Source organism: Cupressus sempervirens, chromosome 9, assembly GCF_028749045.1.
Source record: "Cupressus sempervirens isolate cs-2001-9-10 chromosome 9, ASM2874904v1, whole genome shotgun sequence".
Lineage (NCBI taxonomy): Eukaryota > Viridiplantae > Streptophyta > Pinopsida > Cupressales > Cupressaceae > Cupressus > Cupressus sempervirens.
In genome coordinates, this window is record NC_143126.1 from 50435141 (window position 1) to 50458151 (window position 23011).

Consider the following 23011-nt stretch of genomic DNA (forward strand, 5'->3'; position numbering starts at 1 on the left):
GAAGAAGATTTCTAAGGATTTGTTTTGTAGTCTTTTAGTATTAGTGATCCTTGACTAAGGGTTAATCCATGAATGAACTCATAAATCAAAAGCATGCTCCTTCCATTCGCTACTGCAGCAAGATCTTTAAAGTCATGATGACGAACTAATGTATTGAAATGTGAGAAGTTATTTAGCAAATCTGGATGAATTTGAGAATATCCACCTTCATATTATTTGATCAGCCAAAGAAGAGAAGAAATCATTAATTGGCACCGAATTTCAGGAAGAAGCCTCTTGAACAAGCAATGCTAAGTGTGGGAGATAATAGACAAGAGAAATGTTATTAATATGCACCTAGTGGGCGCTCCTCATCCAAGCGGTAAAGTTGCATAAGAGAAACAAAGGGTGGTATGGAGGAAAATTTCTCCTTGCATACTTTCAACCAGTGTAAGCATTTAAAAGGGAGGTGATTGTGGAAAGAATGAGAGGAATTTTCTCAACTGATGACCCAAGAGTTTGGTAATGTCTGAACATAATTTTTGCTGAAGAGTTCATTATGATAAAATGCAAGTTTAGAACAAATGTGGATATCCCCTGTGCTATTTTTGCATGCGCATTGTAACCCGAGTTTGTTAATTTCGTAAATCCAATATGTAGCTAAATAGATCATATCTAGATTTAGACTACTAGATTTATTTAATGAAATAAAGCAGTGGAAAACTAGAAATGCAAAACACAGTCATAAACAATTGATATGCTCTTCAATTAATTCATTGTTCAAAATAATTTCAGAACATACAAGAGCTCCTAATATCTGGGAAAATGGCTTTGAAACAAGTTACAAACAAAAAAGCAAACCTAGAATATACTTGGTATTGCTACCTTCTCTGTTAATATTAACTACTGTAAACTTTCTCCTTTTTGCTCCATTGGAAAGAAAAAAAATCTCTTCTTTGATTTTCTCTCTCTCAATGCCCTTCATAAGAAAGATTACCGAATTCTATTTTAACCCTTAGCTTCCTTTTATAATATTAGTTGGGAAAAGTAGAGTCCTGCTTGATGTCTACGTCCATAAAGTAGAGTCCTACTTGAAGTCTATTTCAATAAAGTAGAATCCTACTTGAACTCTTCTTCTTAGGTGACTACTTTAGTTAGTTAGGTGTATAAAGTGGAGTCCTACTTAATCTCTACTTCTAACTTACCTCTTTGAGCTACAATTATCAACAGGTTCTAGAGAGGAGGCCTTGTGGACGAGTAGGAAATGTGTCAATGTCAGTGGTATAGGGGAATGGTATCAAAATTGGCATGGTATAGCTAGGTGTGGGGCTAAGGACAAATGAGGATTTGTGGAGTGAAGTGGATAGGACAATCCAAGCTTTCAAGAGTTTTCTAATGATGTGTACCAAAACTTGCAAGGAGAGAAGAATTGAGGAAGTAGAAGGGGTTTGGGAATGCTGAAATAATTGCTACAAATGTTAGAGGTGGAGGACTGCTAGAAGGCCATAGAGAGGCAACTCGAAGAAAAACCAGCAAAGAAAATGGAGAACACGCGGTTGTATACCAGAAGCAAAATCTCTATTCAAGTTGAATCCAAGGATGAGATGAACAAGGTGATGAAAAACAAGTAGGATGGTTTTCAATGCTTTGTTAGCTTTTGTGGGTTTATTTTTGTATGGATATTAGGTTTATAGGATTTGTTTGTTCTTTTTTTGAAGAATTTATAATGAGATTGAATGTAGTTGGTGTCAATTGCTTTATCCAAATTTTTAATTTTGGATCCTAGTTAATTATGCTTGGTAGTCTCTCTGATATGTAGTAGGAGATAGCAGGGTGGTAAGAGATAGATGGGTAGTAGTATGATGCCTTTCATGAGACCGACTTTGAGAAGACTTGAAATAGTTGCAGTTATGGTGATGTAATCTCTATTTTACCATTAATAAAATATAATAATTGTCACTAGGAAAAAAAGATCTAGCTCCTATTTAAATAATGTAATGCTTCTTTAATGGTCATCTCACTTTGTTTAGGTAGTTTCTATTTCCAACTTTAGTTTACATTTGTTTATTTTAGAAACATCGTAATGTAATGCCTCTATGTTGTGAAATTTGTCTTCATTATTTAATATACAATTACCATTACATGGTAACAAAGTGGTTTGATGGGGTTCTTTAAATTTTGGCAATTTTTCTAATAAGATTTGAAAGCTTTGTTTGAATTCTTCCCAATTAAAAAAAAAAATCCTTTTAATGTAAAAAACATCTTTGAAATTTGAAGGTGAATATGCAAAAGATTGCAAGGGTTTTTATTTTTTAAAGCACGTATCTACATTTTTCATTCACATTAGTGTTTTTTTTTCGAGCACTGCAGTAGGGTTTATTTATGTGTTTTTTCCTCCAATGCAATGAAGATGCATGTGTTTCAGTCTAAGAATAACATTGTTTTGGTGGGAGTTGTCTTGAGTGCAATGAGCTTAGATTTCCAACCTTCAACCTTTTCAACTTGCATGCTTCCCTTTCACTAGGTTGCACATTCTTGTTTATGGATCTATGATGAGAGGGTTTCAGTGTGGTTTCCTATTTGACAACTAGGGTTTCACAAATATCTACAAAGATTTCATGGGCATTTTGTTCTTCAAGTCCTGTCGTCTATTTTTTTATTTGGGTATGTAGTCCTCACCTGTGGCTAGGGTTTTTGTTTTGTTGGCTATAATTTTTTTCTTTTTTTTTGAAGTATAGCTTCTTTCCAACACCAGGGCTTTTTGATTTATTTTCCATAAAAAATCTTGTCAATGGAATTCAAGCGAATTTCAAACCCGATGATAGAACCTTGATCGACTACAAAAAAAAGGTTATTTTGACTTTTTAAAGTTTTTTTGCTTTATCTAGTCTGTTCGACCCTCCAACCATAAAAGAGACCACTATAAATGCAAAATAAGATGTTTATATATCATTTGTGAACTTGTGAATGAAAAGAAATCTTCTTGCTTGAATTGCTAAACTTTCTTGTTTGGTTGCCATTGCTCAAGGAGTGATAAAAGGTGACTGATGCATGCTCTATGGTTGTTATGAGCTAGTTCCATGTGGTTGCAAAGGACATTAAAGAGGAAGATTTCAACCAAAGAGGTAGGGTTTTGTTGATTTTCTTTTGTTTACAATAATTTTTTTACATTTTTTTTCACAAAATGAAAAAATTCTCTAGTTCTATTTTCTTTTCTCATTTTGGCTTTGTATGATATTTATAGATTCATAGAATGGCAAGTGTTTCTATTATGTGAACTCTTAGTTCAAAATAGATTTGTACTCTCTAGTATGGAAATACGTGGAAATGGTTCAACTAATGGTTTGTTTGGATTTGCAGTCATTGCAAATAGGAAGACAATAGCTCTTACGGTAGAGTGAAAGCACATTTGTACTTTTTCCCTATGAAAGTCATTAAGTTTTATCTAGGCCAACAAAGAGTTGGAGGGCAACCTACACTTAAAACCCTTCTTGCAAACCATATTGTGAGCAAATATATTCAAGAGAAAAACCAAGCAGATGAAGCAACTGAGAATTCAAATGATCATCCTTTGCAAAGGTCTAGAAGTAAAACTAAAAAAATATATGGATTCAATTTCCACTTGTAGTGAGCAACTTGCTAAGGGCCATCCATTCTCACGTGTTCCTAGAGAACTAGTGACAAATATGAGAGCAAGACATAGCGGGATGCCTCTGTGCAAATGAATTTGTATTTAATGTTGTTTGCTCACTGTATTTGCAAAAAATGGTGAGACCAATTAATGAGGCTCCAAGGGGGTTTAAGGGCATGGGTTATGAGAAGGTGCACATCACTTTATTGGAGAAAGATGTGAAACATGTAGATGATTCCTTGAAGACCATCAAGGATCCATGGATTACAACATGTGTGCCCACAATATGATGCATGGGAAGATGCAAGAAAATGCCCTTTGGTCATTGTTATTGTATTGTCCATGATATGCGTAATGTTTTTGAGAGCCATGGATTATGAAGGGGAAGTGAAGCACGATCCATATATTGCAAACATTCTCATTCAAGCCATTGAACAAGTTGGCCCTTAAAATGTTTACAAGTAATAGCAAACAATGCTAAGGATTGTAGTGTTATGGTAAATTGATGTTGTAGTTGTATTAAATAAAAGAGATGAAAGCTCCTTAAATAGATTCACAAAGATGATCTTTTTAAAAGAAACAATCATTAACTAAAGACAGCAATAGAAACTACTTAATAAACTAAAGACTTAACCAAGATAACCATTAAGTGAACATTATAATATTCTAATACCCTCCCTTAATGGTTATTGTCTAACTGATGTCTTTTGCTCACAAATTCTTCAAATCATTTTGTTGTTGCTGAGACCCTCCCTGGATCTACAAAATGTTAATGAACAAGAAGCCAAAATTTCTTCATAAAAGAACAGAGAAGGGTGCCCTCTTCCTTAGAATGCTTTGCAACAAGAGACAAGAGCTAACCACTGTCTCTGCCATTAAGATGAGTCTGCCATTGACCCTCCCAGTATCAACAAAACATTGGACGAGAAATCATCATAAAATATCGAACCTGATGTTGGATAACGAAGCTGCTCTTCTTCGGAGACAGAGACAAATACTAAGAACAGCTAGCACGATGTTCAAGAAAAATCAGCAAACTCTCCAAACTTTGCAGATTAGCACGATGTCCCAAAACAGACAAACAAAAAGTGATGATTTTTAAGGAGAAAAAATGATCAAAACCCAACATGATTTTTGAGGTGAAAAATTAGTTGAAACTAGGCAATACAAAGCTTTGTTTTTGAGGAAAATTGGTTTAACCCAATAGATAATTTTTGAGGAAAAAATTATAAACTCACCAAGGAATTCCATGCAACTTTGTGAATTACATCAGAAATATTTAAGGGAAAAATTATAGAAACCCATCAAAAACTTTTTTAAGGGAAAAAATAATGAAAAATCATCAAAATTTTTTAAGAGTGGCGAAACACAAACCTTCACATGGTAAACCAGAACATGCAACAAATATGCAAGTACATGCAACCTTATAAAAATCAGAGACTTTTGCTGGAACCAAGAAATCGTGAGATCAAAACCATTAACTAGACTTGCAATTTTCAGCAAAAATCCTCGAAGACAAACCGCAAAAGTTTCATAAAATACCTCTAATGATATTTATTTTTAAAAATCGAAAAACAAATTTCTGGAAAAAGGTTCAAATAAAAAGAGGCTCAAATTTTTCTTAAAAAATCCGCCAAATTTTATGAAATTCCATTGACTTGCTTTGATACCATGTTATGGTAAATCGACATTTTTGTAGTTGTATTAAACAAAGGAGATGAAAGCTCCTTATATAGATTTACAAAGACGATGTTTCTAAAAGAAACAATTGTGAACTAAACACAACAATAGAAACTACTTAATAAATTAAAGACTTAACTAAGATGTCCATTAAAGAAACATTATAATATTCTAATATATAGCATTGCTGGGTTATATTACACATTTTTGGACACCTTGTGTTGTTCACTCACTTAACCTAATGCTGCAAAAAATTGTCAATAAAATTGATTGGATAAAAAATAAAAGTACGAAAATACTGAGGAGATCCTAATGTTTTTTATGAAACACTATATGTCACTGGCCATATTTAGATAGTTCTTGATTGGAGATCTTGAAAGTAATAGACTTTAGTAATTTTAATTTTAATTTATCATTGTTTTGATTTTGAAATAGGTTTCTATGACCCATTTTGCTTCCAACCCTATTTTTTTGAGATGCCTTGAGAAGGTTAAAAAGGCGTTATCTAGAATGGTAATCAATACTAAATGGAACATATGGAGGCAATCCAGTAGTACAAGGCAATGACCTTTAAGGCAATGATACTAGGTGACTCTTGGTGGGATTGTACTAAGCACCTATTGAGGTTCACTATGCCTATATTGAGTATGATTCGATACACTGACATGGATAGGTCTTGCATAGGTGAGGTATATGATGACATAGACTCCATGATTGATTATATTAAATAAATCATAAATGAGAGAGCAAGATGCTGATGAAATATTCTTCAAGGAACTAAAGAAAATCATGGTGGAGAGATACAACAGAGTTACTACCCCTTTGCATCTCCTTGCTTTTGTATTCAGCCCCAAGTGCTATACTTAGTCAGTCCTCAAGGAGATAGATGGCTTATACAAAGTTCTTGAAGTTGGTTCTAGGTACAAGGCAGCCCTTCGTAGACTCTTTCCAGATTACATGCAACCTACGGCGAGGGATAAATTCTTGAGTTTCGTCAACACTGATGATTGTGGTCATGATGCTCTTGAAGACAATAACAATGTTGATGCTCATAAATGGTAGTACTTACATGGAGAAATGTACCAACACCTACAACCGTTGCCAACAAATTTTTATCACGAGTAAGTTGCTAAATCTCAAGATTCTAATTTCTTCTTGTTGATGAATACTGAATTTATGTTTTCGAAATGTTTATTGAGAACTCTTTACACTCTTATTTCATAATGGAAAATCTTGATAGGACATACTCCATCAACTTTGCAAGAAGGCAGAAGGTTTTTCTATGTGCATTCAAACTTGAGGCTCATAACACATGAAGACAATACTTACAAAAAGGGGAAGCAAAACATTGGGATGATGAACCAAAGTGTGCGGAGTTGGAAGATTCAATTGCCTATCTTGATCCACTTGTAGTTGATGATGATGGTCACGAGCTACCAAAGGTTGTTCTTGAGGCAGACATTTTTAGTATCGAAGCAAATGGCATAATTTGTGCCTCTAATTTGCCATAGCTGGATGATGAGGATATGTTTGATTATTTTTTATGATATTTGATTAGTGATGGCTGATTATTAATATTGACATCATTATTCTTGAATTGAAACATTGCTTTGGTGGCGTATTCTAGTATTTTGTTTTTTCATTTGGACTAAAATATTAATATATATGGTGGCGTATTTTGCTATGTTGCTTTACTATTAGTATAGTGGTGTATGAACTTATGTGCTTGTGCATATTAAATACATATTTAGGTATATATATATACAGCATATGTTTTTGTATGGACCAACTCAAAATGAGTTTTAACCCACCTCCAAAATTTTTTGAAGGAATTTTGAACTTGAATCTGGAACATGATTCTGAACTGGCAACTTAGAAAATGTGCTATCAAATTTCTGGATTTGATTGTGTATAATTTTTTTTACATCAACATTTCGGATCATACTACATGATCCATCATCAGGATGCTAGAGAGAAGAGAACATGAAAAAATAGAATGCAGATCCAACCAGCTGAAGAAATAGAAGGGAGGGGGAAGGGGAGGAGAGAGTTCTGATTATTGCGGGTTTTGATTGATTTTCTCCTATAAAATCATATCTGGTTTTGATCAATTTTTCTCCTCAAAAATTATTTCTGAGTTTGCCTGATTTTCCCCTAAAAGCATTGTTTTTCGTTTTTTTCACCTTTTGTTAACACAAAAAACAATGGATCTTTCTTTGCAAGAGAATTTCTAGAATTTTTTCCAAAAAAATGACTGATATTTCAATGTCTGGGTTTGACAACTTTTTCCTGAAAAACTTATTGTAAGATTTTATAATTTTCTCCTCAGAAAATTACTATTGGGCTCTATGATTTTTTCCCTAAAAAAAGTCTAGTGGTCTTTCTAGAGACATCTCAGCATTACATCAAGGGTTTGGTGATTTTCTCCATAAATATCATGGTTTCTTGTAGTTTGTTTTGGGTGGTAGTACTCATCAGCAAACTTTTTTGCCAAATTTGGGAACTAAACCATGTCTGTTTTTCTAAAATACTGGAGAGTTTGGCGATTTTCTCCTCAAAATTGTTTTTTCATTTTCATAAGTTGAATTCAGTGTCTCTGGCTACAAGGACTGGCTATTTTGTTTCACAACATCAGGTAGGAAGGATTTTGGTTATCTTGGTCATTTCCAAAAGTTATACAGAATCCCGGGAGGGTCTCAGATGCAAGTGATTTTGTAGAGCATTTTGAAGAGAAGGGGCCAGCCTACTATGTATTTGTGACCAAAAGACCTGTAGATTGTCTTCTTTAAAATAATGCAATGTTTCTTTAATGATCATTTTAGTTTGTTGAGGTAGTTTCTATTTTTGACTTCTATTTATGTTTGTTTCTTTTAGAAACATCTTAATGTAATTGCCTATATATAAGTTATTTACTTATCTATATATTAAATTGTTTAAATATATGATAAATTTCATTTCTTCTACTATTTTGTATACTCAAGTTTTTATATATTATGAATAAATTTAGCTGTCATCTCCTCAATGTCCTCATATTTTGTAAAAACAATTGCTAACCACAAAATCTGTTCCCATTTTGAGACCCCATGAGACACTGATAAATTCAAACAAATTGATTTTTTTCAGGTAGTTTTGTACTCATAACAGCAAACACTAGAGAAGGAAACAGTATATGAAGTTTATTTCAGAAGTCATGGAATCTTAAGCTTCACTGCTTCAACCGTAGCTAACATAACTTCCCTGCCAATTGACTCAGCTTAAGTACAGCTTCCCAGTGAAATGATATAACCTTAGATACCGATTCGTCCTGGGAGGCAGAGGCTTCCGCATCGGAGGCGGACGGTTCCGGATGTATCCGGGAGCATCCGCGGGCCTGCCCAGGCATTAAAGTAAAAAAAAGAACTATTAGAAACGTTTTCTATGACTCTAGCAAACAGGTCCCGATAACAGAGCAAGCATACAGGTCAATAATAAAAACAATTATTATATCCGATTTGAAATCTGTACTAGGAGACCATCGATATTGGAGAATCTGGCAGATTTGGTGCTGTTCCAGATTAGCACCTGTGTATTGAGAAGACTGTCTAGCAAACAGGTCCCGGTAATAATATCATTTGTTATAATATATTTCTTTGCATATATATATAATATATATATCTACACACGTTTCCTCCGGCATCCGCATCCAAAAAAAAAAAAAATCCCGCATCTCGTATCCGCTTCCGGAATCTGCTTCAGAATCTGGATCCGAATCGGTAACTTAGGATATAACTAATTGAGCACCCTTCAAACATAGAGATTGCAGATGGAATGTTGCATGGGCGTTTGCTTGCCAATAACCTGTTGAAAAGACTCAGATGCAAGTGGTTCAAGGGATAAAATGGAGATTAAACTTTAAATCAAGATTCAAATTATTCGTCAACTATATGCCAGCTAATGATAACTCATGACAAATCTGGTCAGTCACCATCAGCACACCTCTTCAAATGCACAAGCAGGTGAGATTATTGTATCTTAACTGATTGTGCCTATCCCTGAGTTCTCTGTTGATCATGGTATCATTAAGGTCATGAAAGGTAGTCATTTGCCCCAAGGCAATAGACTCCATAAAGTGTATGACAGATCTGAATTAACATTTCAACGAAGAAATGGTATCTCAGCAATTGAAGTATAAGATGGAGATTCTGGACTTATAACTGAAATATAACAGGCAAGTTGATCAGCTTCATCAAGAAATAGAAAGGATTCAAATCATACCTCCATCCTGGCTATCAGATGATCTAATAATTGGAAGCAAAAAATATCTTCCTTTAAGATCCGCCTTTCCCTTGTCCCCCAATAATAATCAAAAGACTAGGAGGAGGACACATATTTAAAGTTAGGCCCATTTCAGGAGCAAGGAGGAGTATTTTTCCAATATACTCTCAATGGGGATGGAGAAAAACTTTCAAACTATCAATTACTTATCCCTTCCAGCTCAGTGGTTAGGAAGATTTGAACAGAAAGCATGGGAACTGTTAACAAGATATATTTGAAGAAGTGAAAGATGAAACTGTATGCCATGTTGCCAGTTCAAGGAAACATGAAATGTGGCCAGTCTGATTTTTATGCAGCACCATCCAAAACATGTCTATTTGTTTGTATGCATGTTCTTCAGTGTTTTCTCTTCTGGAAAATTTTGACTGGTGTTCTTTTGTCAGCCATGGTCTGCTTCACATTCAAACTATGCAATTCTGGCTTCAGCAATATGAAATATGAAATATCCATGTTACTCTGGATATTCTTTTTTGTAAAATTCCCAGTACAGTTACTTTGTGCACGTACTTCATATTTGACTAAATTCAGTATATCTACTCCCATTTGATTATAAAACAATTCTCATATATTATAATTACCAGTGTGCAAAAGCTGTTTATTAATTGTACATCAAACATCTACCTGAATTTCATTATTTTGAAAGAAATATCTTTTGGATTAAAACAGAAGTGTATTATTGTGCAAATATAACATTTAATTTATTATTTGAAAGACCGCATAGTCAAAATACTGAGATACTGGAGTTTCAAGATATAATTATTTATGCATGTTCTTTACATTTTTAATTGTTAACAATGGTAGAGATCTTGAAATTCTGCTTCTACTGTAATAACATGTATTCTGTTAAGGGAGTTTTTTTTGTCTTGGATATTATGTTCATTGGGATATGAAAGCTGTTTCATGTTAACCATGCAGGTTATGAATTTGATAGGCGATGTGAGGGGTAAAGTTGCTGTCATGGTTGATGACATGATTGATACTGCAGGTAAGTCAATCAAATAATATTTGACTGGATAAGTCATATCTGCTTTTAGACAAAAATATATATTCAGTGAAAAGGGAGTTGCACAGAAGAATAGTTATGGGACAAAATTATGCATTCAGTGAGTATCACATCAGAACAGTGAGACTGAGGTATGACTTTGTAAAGCTTTTTTAGCTGTATGGGTATGAAGTACTACCAGTTTGATGGTTTTTACAATAGTAAGAACTATAATTTTCTATCAGACCACATTCACTCGAATTTAAATACCATGAGCAAAACAGTTGGATAGTAAGACCTATGTGATAGATCTGTGCTATTGTTTTGAGCTTGTGTAGGATCACAGTTTTGGTTTATGCTTAAGGAATCTTTAGATTAATGGAATATAAAGAAGCTTTAGAAGTTTGAAGATGACTTGACAAACTACTGAAAGGTGAAGCATTAATTTGCAATATAAGAAAATCCATGAGCTTAAAGAGGGGGGTGATTTTACTTTTTCTTTAGGGCCATTTTTGTGCCACAGTGATTATGTTGGTACATTGGTTGCTGCAAAGCTACACCCCTCATAGTCACTTTAAAAGAGCTTTCTCCTTTGGAGGCCTGACACTTACGATTTAAAGCCAATTCAGCTTGCTTTTATAGGATCACACAGTCTCCTTAAATTCATAGAGAGAAAGGAGAGAGTTGATAACTTGAAGGGTTCTATCATTTTGCTCAATGATGCTAGTCATCTAATCAATGCTGGAATTCATTGCTTTAGATTGCTTCTGCTGTTTGTTTATAATGTCAAGGAGATGGAGACCACTTGTTTCTAGACATAGATTATGAACAAATTTATCAAAGGTATGCCTTCTTTAATTTCTGATTGATGGCCTCAGCAATCTCATAAAGAATCGTCAGAAGGTTAGGATCAGCTTAAGTGTAGCCAACTTCGAAGGGAGGCAGGGTCCTTTCCCAGATTGTCAATGCCGCTGTTACGGTTGGCATTCGGAGGAAGAATCGAGTAGCCTGACTGTGGTTGTTAGTGGACTGTCCAACATCAGGGGTTGCAGTAGAGGAGTCTTTGCGCATACTAAGCTTGCTAGGATTAATTCAAGTGAAGATTGGATCCAATGTATGTGTATATGTTATCAATGTCAACCTGAAGGAATCCAACCATAGCTACAATAAACATCAGTTAGATAATCTGAGCTTTTATTCAATCTGAATTAGATATTGGATTTTAGATATGCCTGAATTTCCACAAATGATGTAAAATGCAATGAGGATATATATATTGCAAGTTACATAATGGATGTGAGACTGATCAAAGAAAACAGGTAATTCTCATAGAAAAAAATTCACTGAAAATGAAAGGGTATTATTCTAATGTTTTTATGGTACAGGTTCTCTTTGAGAGTTTTAGGGATCAGAAATCACTAACTGGAAAGTGGAAACAAAAAAAATAGCAATCTGAAGCTGTCCTTTTCTTAGAATAGGCAGAGATTGTATTATAACTGTTATGCCATTTAAATATATTTTTAATTGCTGATGATATTTATGGGGTTGCATGTCAGGTACTATTGCAAATGGAGCCGCATTGTTACACCAAGAGGGTGCAAGAGAAGTTTATGCGTGCTGCACACATGCTGTTTTTAGGTATTGCATATAGAGCCCAATAATGGTTTCAATGTTAACTATTTTTGTCTCAATACAAATTAACTTAATTATGTGATTCAATCATTTACATGCAGCCCTCCTGCAATTGAACGGCTATCTGGAGGTCTTTTCCAAGAAGTTATTATTACTAACACAATACCAGTAACAGAACATAATTACTTTCCTCAGTTGACAGTTTTGTCCGTGGCAAACCTTCTTGGTGAAACTATTTGGCGTGTCCATGGTGATAGTTCTGTGAGTAGCATTTTCCAGTAGTGTTTCCTAGATCTGTTAACTTGTGAATGAGATTCTTTCGCCAGTGATTGCTGGAGGACTTTGTAGATACAGAGGTTTCCTGCACATAGAGGAGAATTTCATTGAGACCATATTCCTGTAATCTTTCTGATTTTGGATTCAATGTTGATGACCTTTAGTTCCAAGATACCTGCATACAGTAGAGTTTCTTTTGCCAAGCTACTTAATCTCTGGCTTTGCTGCTGTTATAGTGTTTCTCATTTCATTGGAATAGAGTAACATGACACTAAGTGCAGAACTTCTGTTCCCTGTACTTGTCAGGATGGCCTTGATCCCCATTCGAGCCTTGGTATTGACTAGAGCTGTATGGTGGTGGAAATTAATGTATTGGGGGTTTTTGACACGTCTTTTTAGCAGGAAAGAAGCTCAGACCAACTCTCCTATTCTTTTCTTACAATATGATTGGAAGTTGACTATTGTAGCATATATATTAGGTTTTGGAGTTGATGGGACATGGAAACCCATACAAAGACTGACGTGCAATTCATCAGAATTTTGAAAGGATCCCTTTTGAAGAATGCTAGGCAAATAGCGCAGATGTAAGATAGAGAGCGATGTCTCAAACCTCAAGAGTTTTGTCCAGGAGGGGAATCCCAAACTGTTTTTCTGAAGTTGTTCATAATACATATAATTATTACTAATTACAAAAACCATTTTAACAAGTTGTTCTATGAGTATAATATCAACATGGAATAGAATTTGGCATTCAACTTTCATAAAATCTTGTATGAGAAAATAATGGTAACTTTTGTTGGGTCATTTGTTTGACAATATACAGTGGTCTTTGAAGTTGTGATGCTCAGAGTTTGAGTTAACATTGTTCAAGAGCGGTTAAACTTAAAAATTGAAAATATAGTTACTTTCAGCAAATCCAGATTTCTACAATGCAATTAAGCATGCCTCGGTTTTAGTTTGAGTGGAATGTCTCTATTACTCTGGAGTCTGTATCATGGCATTATTTTTTGTGCGTATTTGTCTTTGTATGTAGCTCACTGGCTGTGCCTGTTTCTATTTGATCTTTCATCCGATTTGATGATTATTAGTGTAACATATATTGCAGAATGTAATATATCTTTTTATCATGTTTAAAAGAATCTACCATAAATGACTTGTATAAAAAGGAGACTGAGGCTAATTTTTGATTTTTGTTTCTCTGTTTGTCAGCTGATTGTTGAAATAATATTTCATATTCAAATGCAAGCTGTGATACAAGTGAACAAATCCTGGTCATCCCTGCTTAAGTTAGAAATTTAAAAAACAGGTCAACTAAAGAATACCAGTGAACCCTGAATGGCATCGTCAGAACCTTGCTTATTCATTTCATTGATATTATTCTTCATCCTAGCTAGCTGCAGCAAGTTGACTTGAGAAAATACTCAAGTTTGGACTTGAAGTTCAGTTTTTTGGGGCAGCAACTGCAAGATGGAGAGAAGTAATTGCTATTACTGTTTTTAGTGTTTTTTAATTTTTGAAGTTAGAGGGTATTTTCTTTTTTCTTTTCCCTTTTTTTATGATGGACATTTTCAATTTGTACTCTTATTATTTGACAAAACACAAAAATATGCGCAGCAACGAGAGTGAACATGAAACAAGTGCCTTGGACCAAGAATTTCAGTTTGGGGTTCATTAGGATGGGGTGGTGTGGCTGAAGTAGGAGAATTATATTGAGTGCCCATCTACACTCTTCAAACGTTATAGAAAAGGCCCTTTCAAACCCTCCAGTCTCTTTTCCAATTTGTGACCTCCTGAGAAAGACAAAAAAATGCTCGGAATCATATTTGTTTGGTTGTGATATTTGAAATAAAGATATGAACAATGTTGATCAGTTTCTACAAATGTAATTACACTGCCATTGTTATTGGTGTGTTCCAAATGCAGATCCCAATCTCTTATAAATATAAGAGTAGGAGACATGTATCATAAAAGACACGTCACTATGATTAATTATTATTAGTTAACAATATAAATCACAATGTAACATATATATATAACATTGTATGTTAAGATTAAGTCAATCCGACTATAGCTATAATCTTAACACTCCCTCTTAGTTAGGGAGGATTGATATAAAACACATGCATAAAGTATGTGAAGAGATATCATTGCAGTATGATATTTTTGGAATGACTTATTGAAAGATATCAACATAAAGACGCGCATGCACACGCACGCGCACGCACAACATATGATGTTAGTTGTTATAGTAGACACAAATATTTCTACATGAATTGGAAATATGAAGATGTTTGTCTATTTTTACTAAGTAGATCATTAGACTCCTAAGAATCATTCAACAAATGCCATTACTGAGCTTGTTTGTTTGGTCTTTTTATTCTTGCAAGACAAGTTTTATAGTCTAAATCTATTTTCCACCAATACATATATGCATTTAACCATAATATTGAGTTTGAGATGGTAAAACTTAATCAATAGTATACTATCACGGAGAGTTCTTGTCTAATGCATGTCATAATTTTAGAAATCTCAAAATCCAATTAATTAATTTTTGATTAGCCTTCTTAATGAAATATCTATAAGATGTTATCAAACGGTTAACATATTGAAAGTAGATATTTTGGATTATAATAGTTTCTGTCTTATATGGATTCTACATTTTGGGTAAATTTGAATTATGTTGATTGAAGTTGTAAACTTTTGCATTCTTAAATGTTTTTATTGGCTCTTGTTGATTAAATATCAAAGATCCACGTCTTCCAACTTTCAACCTTTCGTTCAAAGCATATTGCATTTATAGTTATCAATGTTGGAAAGTTGACATATCTAGACACAACTAACTTACCCAAACACTTCTTTTGAAGAACCAAAAATGTGGTTATTCAAAATAGCTCCAAGATTGAATTGTTGTGTACATTACCATTTTTATAGGCTAAGTTATCAATGATCTTCACAATTGTATATTCAATTTTATTTTTTTCTATATTGAATGTCCTCATGTGGATCAATAGCTCTTTTACAAGACATGGTGCTTGTAGCTAGGGAAGTTCATCTCACTAAATATGATGAATGTGAACACTTTTATTTGTAAACTCTCTTATAGTTTCAACGCAAATTCTATATTGTAGGAAATATTATTTAATTAATTTCAAAGATTGATATTGTGGATTAGAAAATTGAAATTCAAATAGGTTTAAATGGAAAAGGAAGTTGAAATCTCAAAATCTCCCCCATCCAATTTCTCCCCTCGCAAACACTTCCTCAATCCAAAACCTAGTTGACATAAATATTATAAAATTGAAGACCATTGTGAAAATTGATATCCTTGAATATCTACAATGACACCTACCGTAGGGGGAATTATGTTTGATTGTCTATCTTGGAGTTACTTCAAGAGTGTTGAGGATCCAAGAGGCACAAATACTCTACCAGCTTGTCATATGAAAAATAGACATCCAAAGCCCAATTATCATAACATTTTGCAAATCCTTAAACTAGATTACTTGTGAAACCAAATTTCAAATTGTGCTCGTGTGAGGCTGTGCCAAGAATTTTATAAAATGTTTGAGGGTTAGTTTGTGATATATTACCCAATAACAATTTTGATCCCACTTTATTTCATCTAAATCGCCATATGAACTATTTTTGCTTAAAAAATTTACAAGGATATGGTAATGTCTCAAGATAGACATGAGGTAATGCAAAAAATATAAGATCCATTTATTTCCCATCCTATTCTTTCTCTACGTCTAATAGCACAAACAAATGTTGTTGCACTTGCAATAGTTTAGATTGTCAATGTTATACTTTGACTAGCCATTTGATTACACAAAATTCTCAATCTACCCAACTGCAAGAGATTGATGCTTGTGCTTGATTGGTTGATGTTGGGGAAGCTTCCTTGTCTATATATTGATGTTTGATGTTGAACCCTTCTTTTCATGCTAAGACCAAGCACAAATGTTGAATATCATTTTGTTAGGGATGTGATTGAGGATGGTAGGGTGAAGCTAGTTAAGGTAGAGAGACTTTAATATATGCAAATTTGTTAACTAAGGTTGTGGATTCATAGAAGTTTAGATCTTGTTTAGAGCTTAGGGCCTCATGGCCTCCATCAATTAAATTATGGTGTAGATACTCCCTTTGCTTTTGCAAGGTGTTGAACAAGTGAGAATATTAGGAAAGTAATATCTCATCTATGTAGTTACATAAAATTACTACGTATTGTAAGCTTTGATTTGAGCACATATTTTTCATAAACTTCCCAAAAAGCTTCATATGAGCTAGATAACTATGCCAATAAATTGTAGTTTTAATATTATGTGTAGATTTGAAAATATCAAAGTTTTCACCTTTGAAGTTGCTAAAGAAATTTTTTGAAGTCAATTTTGAAGTCCTTAGAGGTTCTCAAATGATTGAAACTATCTATAACTAAATAGTTAGTTATAACTTGATAGAGCACATCACAAATTTTACGACATTTCAAATACCTCATCAAATACTTGGTTCAAATGTTATGGCCTCTGAAAGTCAGGTAATTTGAACTTGCAAATATAAAAATATGTTAGACATAAAAATAAGATGTAAAAGGGAGTTCCACGTATTGGTGTATGTTTGACACATCCTAGAGGATCTCTTATTAGAGATAATATGATGCCAATTTTAGCTGGTTATTAGCCCATGATTTTGTAGTATTGTTTGATAGTTTCATGTATAGTATCTCTTATATATTAAGTGCATGTGATGGAAGATGTGTAAGAGTCTTATAGCTATTGAGTTACTCCTTAGATAACTCATTGATGATACTCTTGCGATTTTTTTTCTTTTTGTTAAGTTTGTGATATATCTTCGTTGATATCTAAATAATATATTAGGCAACTTTTTGAGTGTTGGGTTTCTCTCCTGTAAAACTCAACATAAAATTATGTTGTGACATGCATGTTTATGTAAAGTTTCTTAATCCTTTGTAAAGATTTGATAATTTTTTCACATAACCCTTATCTCAAAGTTAAGTATAGAAAGTTGCTTTTGTTGCACATTTGAATGCTCTATAGTCATTGATGTCAGAGATGTTATAATAAGTCCTTGTAAGATGGATACAAATGGCAGGGAGTTGTGTTCCACAGTGTTCCTGTGCATTTTGGTATGGTACACTATCAATTTTGTACTTGTATTATGTCATACATATGGAACAATTGGTGGAGGAGAGTTTATTAGGTATATCTAGATGTCTCAAAACATTTTTAGAGCTTTGAGATGTTTTTTATTTTTTGTACATTGAAACTTCTAAGTTCGACTCTTTGGGTGAATATTATATAAGATTATGCTTTTCTTTTTGATCCATTGTGGCACATCGACTCATTTTGCATTACAACTAGGGGATGCTACATGTTAGTTTTAACTATCTAGTTTTGTTCGCAATAGAAGCTATGATGTTATGTATCACATAAAAGCAAATTGTTCTTTTCCATTTCATTTTACTCTTGACTTAGTTTACTTAGGTGAACTTATTTATTAAGAGAGATTATTCATTTTGGATATTATTACTAGGAGGATATTGTTGAGTCATACTTTGACTCCAACTTCTCCTATGGTAGAGTCCAATATGGACTCTACTCTTCTATGTAATGTTGTTGAGTTCCATCAAGACTATTTCCTCTAGGTTGAGGCACTTGTCTCAACCTTGTCCATGCTTCCTACCAATTCTTGCATATATAAATACGCCAACTTCCATGTAATTTTGCATATATTTGAGATGTATTGGATATGCTAGGACAACATAATAAAGATTTCCCTTCATGTTGTTATGCCTTTGAGCATATACATCAAGATTTTCTAACAATGTTATTTTGCTTATTGTATTTCCTTTTTTTCCTTTTTCCGATTAATGGTTAAAATATGTTTTGAAGGGACCCCAAAACGCTATACATTCTCTTTGAAGAAAGATTTTTAATAATAACTACTGATACAATAGTTACCCCAAAAACATGTAATACAATCCAAGAGATCAAAAGGCCAAAGCCAAGGATACCATTATCTAAGACCAAAAGAAAAACAATAGTTAAAAAAGATAGGCATTGGGTCCTTACTGTCCTAGAGGGTTCAAACAAAGGAACCCACAACCAACAAGGCCAAAGAAAAAACTAAGTTTTCCCTTTACCTCTCTTATTTTGAGAACAAAGGGACATAACAAGGTGAGGAGGAGACTTCTTAGAATGCTTTCCATTAATTGGGATCCAACCCTCCTCCACAATAGCTACAACGTTCTACCAGGAATTGCCATAGCACAATTGAGAATCAACACAAAATTCAGACGCAAAGACTGAGACAAAACCAACAACAAGGAGAAACCCCACATCAGCCTCTTTCAAAATTTTCTCAACACTGCCGCCTCCAACATATTGTGCTAGGTTGAGCCAACAACATCAATTTTTGCAACTAATGAATTAGTAACTCCCATAGCCTGAAGACCCGAGATATAAATCTCCTCTATGACAGGAAAATTATTGGTCTAACACTATCAATTGGATTTTGTGCTATACTTGTTATTTGTAGATTCTAGCATGGTATCAGGGCATTTTTTGAAAGTTTAGATTAATAGGGGCATTGAAAAATCTTCTTGTATTTCTCTTGCGTTTCGTACAATTTAGAGAACAACAAAGATTAATGAAGATCCAATAGTCTCTATTTTTGCATGTAAGTTGTTTTTCTTGATTTGGTGATTGTAATACTTTAAAGGATTCAAAGAGCATTTTTGACGGTTTTATTGCAATTGGAAAGCTTGAGAAAATCAAGATTGGCTTTCGTTTCATCCAATTTAGAGTTTGTTTGCATCAATAACACTATCATGGTTATAGCTTAGATTTGGAGGACATGTAAATAGACCATTTTTCAGGACAAAAGGACACCACCATTGCATACAAGAGCTCCGAGCGAAAATTTTTGACATAAAATTTACCCTATTTTGGTGTTTGAAGCCTTTAAGGAAAATTTCTTTTGCTAAGTTTGCGTCGACACTTAGATTGAGACAATATTATTATTATTATTTTTTAAATAAATAAATAAATTTTTAAAATTGAAAGCATATTTTGAAAAAAGTTGCGATACCTTTTAAAGGATTGTCAATGCTAATGTTGAGCACATACCAACATGGAACAACACCTTAAAAGGTGCGCCATCTTGCAGAGTCGGCCAACCCCCAATGAGACACGTGTCACCTTGTCACCATGTTAGTCGCCCACATGAATTTGACTATCGACATCAACCAACACCACCTACACACCCCAAGACTGCCATCTCAACACCACCCTGCACCATGTCATCATCATGCTCAATCAGTAACAATTATCTTTGTTTTAAAATTGATGACCATCCTACTACCAAAGTAGGGAAGATAACTTGAAATCTCTTCCTTCACCATTAGAGTTTTATAGCTTATAGTTTGATTTCAAATGATCACAACTTGCTTAGTTTTGATCCTTTTTTTGTGAGCAATTTATTTTGACTTGGTTTAGAAATCTTGAAATTTCTAGTGGTGGCATTAGATTTGGATTTTGGTAGCCTGATTAGAAATTGTATATTTTTATGACTGTGCCCATCTAATCTTGTATTGTACAACTTTTAGACCTCCAATTGGGCACATACATTGCCAGAGTTTTCAAACGAGATGTCAACAGAAAGTTAGAGATAGGCTGTACACATTGAAGGAGGTTTTGATTAGATTTTTTTTTTCTCCATTTGTCTAGTTTTTTGCAGGTTGCAGTCTAGTGTTAATTATTTCTGCATTTGGCCATAATTTTCACATTGATGCTCTGAACATAGTTGTAGAGGTAATTATTTTCTAGATTTTATCTATGGTTCATTTTGTTTAGAAATTGTAATTTTGGACATTGGTGAGCTTATTGAAGATTGTAACTTGAAAAAGAGCTCTATAAACAATTGAAGTAGAAAGTGCCAACTTGTAATACCTGAGGTGGTGATTTTTTTGATCTAGTGAAAAAGGAGGTGATCTCATGTACTCTCTTTCTGTGCAATTTGCATGCCTTTTTGCACAACAATCTTATATTTTGCACTAAAATGGATCAATCAATAATACCATTAATTTAACTACTATGATGAGAATTCTAAAATAATAATCTATCTTAAGTTGGGGTTATATTGAGTGTTGAGATTGAACCAACACTGCTTGTGGAAAAACTTAAATGGTTCAACAAATGTGATGAAGCATACGATACTTTGTGCATAGACATATCTCTCGACCTTCTCTTTCATGATGAATTTGCTACAACACCTAATAATGTGTGGACAAAATTTGAAGGGTTGTTGCTAAACAAGATGAATTAAGGGGCATCGATTAGAGAATGACTTGATAGAATTAACTTATGTAACTTTGAAACTATTCAAGAGAAATATTCACAACTAATTCTTAGCATTCTTTCCAAATTTGGTCCATCGTATTTCTATGTTTGTTTCTACATTTTATGCTACAAAAAGTGCCTTAGGAACTAACTATATAATACAGTGAGTGCAAATGAACTCACAAAAGAACATGACACATTGTTTTATATGGGCACAATTAAGTCCTCTAAGTCTCATGTCTTGGTTGCAAATCAAGGCACAAGAAAACAAAGAGGACCTTCTGAGTAAGAAAATAAACAAAAGCACTGAGGACAAAAGAAGCAAGAAAATAAATTCTTGTCCCAAGAGCAACAAGTGACGTTTCTTCTTGAAAAAGTGATAAGCCCAAGAAGGAGAAAAAAATGTGTTTCTATTGTAAGAAACTTGGCCATGATGAACAAAAATGTCTAAAGAAGCAAATTTATTGCTTGTCTCATCTTCTTGAAAAGGACAATATCAAGGTGACTAATTCTGTCAAGTCAAGTTCATCTCAAGAATCTTCAAATGAATTAAGTAAAGGGAAAGGAAAGGGTAAGGCTGTAGTTACTATTGCCTCACAGTCAAATTCACAGATTATTGATTCAGGTGCTTCACACCACATGACTTCATTAAAATAACATTGTTCCTAATTGGTGACATTTTTTATGCCATCCATTCTTTTGGGTGATGAAACTTCTGTTGAAGTGCATGGGGGAGGTTATGTTGACATAAGGAAAGGAATATTTCATGATGTCCTTTGTGTTCCATCTTTATCAACTAATCTCCTATTTTTCTATTACATCACTCACACAGGCTCTAGCAAGTGGGTTGAGTTTACTCCAAACATAGTGGTCATTAGTGAGATGAACACTAGGTCTACAATTTCAGTAGAAAAGACAAATCATCAGTACAAACTATATTACTTTTGTCACTTTATTCCCAATTCACCATCACTTGCTTTGCTCACTCAATCAGATGAGGCGAGTCATTTGTGGCATCAACAGCTTTGCTACTTGATCTACCACTAAACAACTTAATCATAATGATATGGTTATAGGGATGCCTTCTATTCAGTTTTTTGATGGAGTTTGTGAAGGATGTGTTCTTGGAAAGCATTTGAAGAAAAAAATGATTAAGGAAAAGAATGGAGAGCCACACAAATTTTGGAGCTATTACATAATGATTTGACATGATCTTTTCCACATCCTTCTTTAAAGAATGCCAAATATGTTTTAACATTCATTGATGATGTTTCTCGATATAATTTTATATATTTTTTCAAAAAAATCTGAAGTCTGAGTATTTTCAAGAATTCATAACTTTTGCAAAGAAAAAAACAAGGAAATCCATGAAGGTTTTATTTTAATAATATTTTATTATTTATTTAATGCTTAGTAATGTACTTTATTATAATTTTAGGTGACAAGATAATCTCTGATCTTATCCAGAGTTTCTTTTTAGAAAATTGCTTATTTTGTAATTATTGTAAACTTTTTTATTGAGCTTCTACTCATTATTAATACATGAAATAATTTACCAATTACTTGCCTAATATGGTATGATAGCCATAGTATTTTTTTCAAAAAAATCAAAAAAATTTCAAAAAGATTTTAATTTTTTTTTGGATTTTTGGATTTGGCTTGTGAGAAGGGTTTCTTAGTGGTGGTTTTTTGCCTTTTTAAATCACACGTTTTCTATTGGTAGATTTGTAAGGGTTTTTCCAAGGTCATTTCTTTCATCTTGGAGCCCTTGTCTTTGTTGCTGCACACAATTCTTCTAACTTGCATTTTTAAGCTGAGACATTCTTTTGACTTGAGATTTGTCTTCTGATTGACATTTTTCTCTTGGCACCATTTTTCTATTCTTCCACATGATTGTTTTGCAAAGCGCTTGGAAAAAGAACAACTCTTAATCATCCTCACAAGGCCTTGATAAAAAAATGCCAGTCACTTCTTTTTTCAACTTTGAATCCACCATTTGTGATGTAATTCAAGGTCATCTCTAAGAAAACTGATAGTCATTTTTCTCCAACTTCTTTTTGCATCTTGTTTGCAATTTTTTAAGTTTTTTTTGTAGTTGGCTAGGGTTTCATTCAAAATTCTCTTCTTCTGTGTTGGAAACTAATTGTAGATTCCTGATTG

At 33.6% G+C, this 23011-nt stretch overlaps 1 protein-coding gene across 4 annotated transcripts in view; it reads left to right on the top strand.

The window, feature by feature from the left end:
* The window catches only part of LOC149537565 (ribose-phosphate pyrophosphokinase 1-like), an 85842-nt gene extending 71041 nt beyond the window's left edge, over positions 1-14801 (top strand). For 2 of the 4 annotated variants that reach the window (XR_016355853.1, XR_016355854.1), the window contains exons 6-9: positions 10520-10589; positions 12143-12224; positions 13704-13971; positions 14109-14801. Coding sequence is in view for 2 of the 4 variants with exons in the window: in XM_089798968.1 (XP_089655094.1) it covers positions 10520-10589; positions 12143-12224; positions 12320-12479; positions 12801-12839 (351 nt within the window). In the remaining 2 variants the exon portion in view is untranslated. Of the gene's footprint in view, positions 1-10519; positions 10590-12142; positions 12225-12319; positions 12480-12800; positions 13202-13703; positions 13972-14108 lie in introns of those variants that run through there. The other 2 variants (XM_089798968.1, XM_089798969.1) reach the window with 1 other exon arrangement.
* The last annotated feature ends 8210 nt before the right edge of the window (positions 14802-23011 follow it).